Source organism: Nicotiana attenuata, unplaced genomic scaffold (genome assembly GCF_001879085.1).
Source record: "Nicotiana attenuata strain UT unplaced genomic scaffold, NIATTr2, whole genome shotgun sequence".
Lineage (NCBI taxonomy): Eukaryota > Viridiplantae > Streptophyta > Magnoliopsida > Solanales > Solanaceae > Nicotiana > Nicotiana attenuata.
Genome location: NW_017670350.1, coordinates 575,894 through 581,215, shown reverse-complemented (window position 1 = coordinate 581,215; position 5,322 = coordinate 575,894). Strand labels below are relative to the sequence as shown.

The 5,322-nt window shown below is 37.4% G+C and overlaps 1 protein-coding gene across 1 annotated transcript; it reads right to left on the bottom strand.

Annotated features, from left to right (window-relative positions):
• Window positions 1–1,663: 1,663 nt before the first annotated feature.
• Window positions 1,664–4,410, bottom strand: LOC109238214. The gene is made up of 4 exons (XM_019404639.1): window positions 4,195–4,410; window positions 3,836–4,035; window positions 2,648–2,828; window positions 1,664–2,599 (listed from the first exon to the last, which is right to left on the bottom strand). Exons 1-4 carry the CDS (start codon window positions 4,408–4,410, stop codon window positions 1,664–1,666), a joined length of 1,533 nt encoding a protein of 510 aa, XP_019260184.1.
• Between the last annotated feature and the right edge of the window lie 912 nt (window positions 4,411–5,322).

Genomic DNA, 5,322 nt, shown 5'->3' with positions numbered 1-5,322 from the left:
AGAAGGATTCTGACAATTGGGGACATCATACTAGACCTCCTTAATTTAGTCTCCAACCCTTTGTCTCGTTAGTTGATAATTTTACGGTTTTGTAGTATTTGCTAGTTAGTTAGTTAGAAATATAAATCTCAATCTATATAATTTAGAAAATTGTTCAAACTTGTCTTCTTAGTGATACTATACAGATATAGCTAAGCCTTGGTTCTCTGTGGGATTCGACTCCGGACTTATAGGCCGGATTATATTTGCAGCGACCCATTATCCTTTTTAGGACTAGAGTTGGGCGTGATCACTGGCGAAGCAAGAAGTCTACACGCAAGGTTGGGGCAATAAGGAGCTATATGAGAATTTTAAACCCTCTACCCATCCCTTCAACTATGTTTAGATATCGTCGTACCAATTTCAAAATCAACAGATGAGCATTCACTTAACATATTGTTTTTGACTCAAATTAGGCATAAAAAATAAAAATATAAAAAATATTTATTTTTAGTAAGGTTGCATGAATGATATAAAAAAAATAAGAATTTATGAGGTTTATAAGAAGCCACAATAAATGCGCTATATTTTGGGGTTTTGATGGTTGAAGGACGGTGTAAGAATTGAACGGTTCACATGCTGGTTATGTTATTGAAGTCAATGGTGCTTTTTTATGGGATGCCGATGAAAAAAATATTAAGATTTGCAGATTGAACATAAATGAAGAAGATCGTATTTAGGGTTCATGTTTACAGAGAACTTTCGAGAGAGTTTTCTTTTATTATTCTCTTGTGTAGAAAGTGTACAAAAACATCTGATTCTCCTCAATTATATTGGGCTGGAATGAAAGATACAACAACCAATCAAAAAAAAGAAAATGGATCGTATCTGCTAATAAATACAACTGGGCCAACGGGCCAAGCACCTAATTCTAACTCAACTATGAACAAAGCCCAAATCAAGTAACTCCAACACTCCCCCCCCCCCCAAGTTGGAGGGTGGTGACACGCATAACTTACCAAGCAGCAACCTGTGTTGTCCACCTGTCAAACACTTGGTAAAAATATCTGCAAGTTGAGAAGATGTAGGAACATGATGTAAGGAAATAAGACCATCTGCCAACTTTGTGCGAATGAAGTGGCAACTAACCTTAATATATTTTGTGCCCTCATGGAAAACAAGTTTTGTAGCAATGTGGAGGCATCCAAACTATCACAAAAAACGGGGATAGAACTGGACAGATGAAGACTCAAATCTGCCAACAAACGAACCAACCATGCAAGCTCAGCCACTACTTTACTCATGGCTCGATATTCTGACTCAATAGAAGACAAAGAGATTACGGCTTGTTTCTTTGATTTCCAACTAATCAAACTACGCCCTAAAGACACATAAAAACCAGAAACTGATCTGCGCGAGTCAGGGCAAGAATCCCAATCACTGTCACAAAAAGCTTGTGAAGAGAAGTCAGAAGAATCATTGAGATAAACCCCAACATCATGTGTACCTTTCAAATACCTTAAAACATGTATAGCAGCAACCATATGTGGCACATGAGGTGATTTAAGGAACTGACTCAAGTTTTGAACGGCAAAGTATAAATTTGGTCTAGTATGAGTGAGCAAAATTCAATTTACCAACCAAACTTCTGTAGGGTTCAGGCTTGGGCAGCAAGTCCCCAACATCAAATTTGAGTTGAGACATAGCTCAAGTGGAGAAGAGACAATAAAGCATCAGAACAGCCATATTCAGCAACTGGTTCAAAAAAAAATTTCTTCTGATGAAGAAGCACCCCAGAATCAACATACAATAGCTCAGTTCCCAAAAAATAGTTGAGTAATCCTAAGTCTTTGATTTTAAATTGATCATCTAAAAACATTTTTAGGACAGTGATCTCGTGAGGGTCAACCCCAGTGAGAATAATGTCGTCCACATAGACAACAAGAAATACAGTAAAGGAATCTGACCTAGTGCAAAGTGTTTGGGACAACTTGGCATACCATTGCCTAGAGGCTTGCCTTAAATCGTAAAGAGATTTTTGCAATTTACAAACCAAAAGAGAAGCAAATTGAGAAGAGGAAACAACTGTGAGGCCTTGAGGAAGATTAATATACACCTCCTCATCTAAATCCTCATGAAGGAAGGCATTATTCACATCTAACTGATACAAAGACCACCCTTTCTTAATGGCAAAAGCAACTAAGCACCTAATAGTGCATATTTTGACAACCGGAGAAAATGTTTCATGAAAGTCAATTCCTTCAACTTGTGTATCACCTCTCACTACCAACCTTGCCTTATATCTTTCTACACTCTTATCAGCCTTATACTTAATTTTATACACCCATTTACATCCAATAGGCTTCTTACCCTTAGGCAATTCAACTATGGACCAAGTGTTATTAGCTTTTAAGGCCTCAAATTCTTTTCTCATGGCTTCCTGCCAAACTAAAATGGTAGTTGTCTGAGAATAAAAATGAGGCTCAGCTTCAGCTGTGTGTGCAGCAGAGAGGGATAAAGTAGTGGAGCTTAAAATGGAAGGAGGAAGTTGCACAACAAAATCTCTAAGATGGGAGGACAGGTTGTGATTTCTGCTGCTCTTTCTAGGTGCAGGGAGAGACTAAGAGCTTGAAATAGCAAACATAGAGGAAAGACAAGAAGGAATAACAGTATTAGGAGGAAAGGCAGAAGGTACAGAGTGTGGAGAGGTATCAACAGAAGGTGGATTATTAGGAGAATGTGTATAAGTAGAAGGTGTATTAACAGGAGAGGCATGGGGATGATCAGTATATACAAGAGGATCACCAACAGCAGGTGAAATAGGTACATAAGTAGGGCGGGGAAGGCAGCTGGAAGAAGAAGAAGAAGAAGAAGAAGAAGAAGAAGAAGAAGAAGAAGAAGAAGAAGAAGAAGAAGAAGAAGAAGAAGAAGAAGAAGAAGAAGAAGAAGAAGACAACATAAAAGGAAAGACAGATTCATGAAATAATACATCCCTGGAGACAAGGATACACTTGGTGGATAAGTTGTACAACTTTTAAGCTTTCTTACCAAATGGATAACCAATAAAAAAACAAGGTACAACTCTTGGATCAAACTTATTTTTCTCACATTTGGGCACAGTTGCACAACAAAGACACCCAAAAGGCTTAAGACACGAATAAGACGGCAACTTGACATAAAGTACTTCAAATGGAGATTTGTTATGTGAGATGGTAGAGGGAAATATGTTTATTAAATATGTGTCTTTTAAAATAAAATCTCCCCAAAATTTTGTTGGTAACTTAGAATGGTACATCAAGGCTCTAGCTGTCTCAAGTAAGTGCTTGTGCTTTCTTTCAACAATTCAATTTTGTTGAGGTGTGTGAGAACAAGTAGTTTGATGAATAATTCCATTATCTGAGAAGTATTGTAAGGCAGAATTGGAAAGTCCAATTTCCAGGGCATTATCACTTCTAAAAGTTTTAACAGAAAGGTTAAATTGTGTTTTACCATGGAGATGAAAGCCTTCCTTCAACATAGTAAATGCATTACTTTAGCATGCAACAAATGAGTCCAAGTATCTCTATTATGGTCATCTACAATGGTAAGAAAGTATTTTGCTCCAGAATAAGTCTGAGTATGGTAGGGACCCTATGTGTCAATGTTAATTAACTCAAACAAGGTAGCAGAAGTAGTAGAACTAGCTGAAAAGGGCAATCTTGCCTGCCTAGCAAGAGGACATACAGGGCATATAAAAGATTGCTTGGAAGATAATTCAGCAGAAATAGAAGAGATGGTTTTCATTTTAGAAATGGAATATGGACTAATCTATGATGCCAAAGAACATCATTTTTATTTAGACTCTGCTTATCATTACAATATAACAGGAACAGTATGTAAAGCAGCCTTATTGTGTGTAGTCTTACTAGAATGGTCAGAAATGGAGGTATCTTGCACATTATTTCTAAAGACAGAAACAACAAAGTTAGATGTTATATTGAGTTGATGATCATGAAGAAGCTTGTAGAGTCCTTGGTCCATTTTACCAAGTTCCAGAAGCTTCCTCATGGAAAGGTTCTGTATCAAAATACATGAGATAGAAGTAAACAAGACAAGGCAGTGAAATTGTTGAATATGTTTGTGTACAGAGATCAGATTATATTGAAAAGAAGGAATGTCCAAGACATGATGAAGTGTGAAAGATGGAAGTAAAGTAAAAGAACCAATACAAGTAACCTTTTCCTTACAGCCATTAGGCAAGGTCACCAAGTAAGGAGTAGGAAGAGGAGTCAAATTAGAAAGGATTTCTCTATTGGAAGTCATATGATCAGTAGCTCCACTATCTATATTCCATACATCTCTACATACACTAGACAACATGCAAGCATGAGAATCATCATCAGTATAAATAGGCAAGGAAAGAAAACTAACAGCAAAGTTAGCAGATCCCATCAGATTGGATTGAGGCTCAAGAGCATGACTGATTTAAGTCTGCTGTAGCAGGGACATGAGTTGAGAGAATTGTTGTTGACTCAAACTAGGTATAGAGGAGACCCTGTCATCAGGTACAACAGTAGGTCCAACAATAGGAACAGTGGGAGGTGAGCTAGGACATGACTTTCTGTACATGGCTGAAATTGAGCAGATTCAGCAGATACTGTTACAGCTAACCTCTTCCCCTTGTTGAACTTAAAATTATGTGGGTACCCATGGAGTTTGTAGCATTTCTCAATTAGGTAACCAGGTTTCTTGCAATACTTGCAAAACATGTGTTCCCTTGAGTGATCAAAATCTATCTTTTGATTGTTTTGTTTGGGTGGAAATTGTTTGACATTCACATTAGCATTGAAAGATGCAAATTCTGTTGTTAATTGTGGGTTGAATTAGACTTGTCTTTGACTTTCATCTTGAAGAAGAATATTATAAGCACTGTCTAATAAAGGAGGAAGTTGCATCATCAGTAAGTTACTCCTCACACCCACATACACCTCATTTAACCCCATGAGAAATTGGTATAGCTTATCCTCTTCTTCATCCCTTTGAATATCAGGCTTTGCAGCACGGGTATAAGAATTTCCATGATTCTTGCGCATTGTTTCCAATTCACTCTAAAGCTTCTTTAATTTGTTAAAATATGAAGCAATATCAAGAGAACCTTGTTGAGTAAAGGCCGATTCCCTTTTTTATCTCAAAGATTTTTGTTCCATTTACAGTCCTATACCTACGTTCTAACTGCTTCCAATTACTCTCAGCTGACTCGGAGTATTGCACACTTTCAGTCATGGTCGGTGAAAGAGAGCTAGTTAACCAGGAAATGACCATGTTGTTGCACCTGTCCCATTGACGAATCATTACAGGATTCTT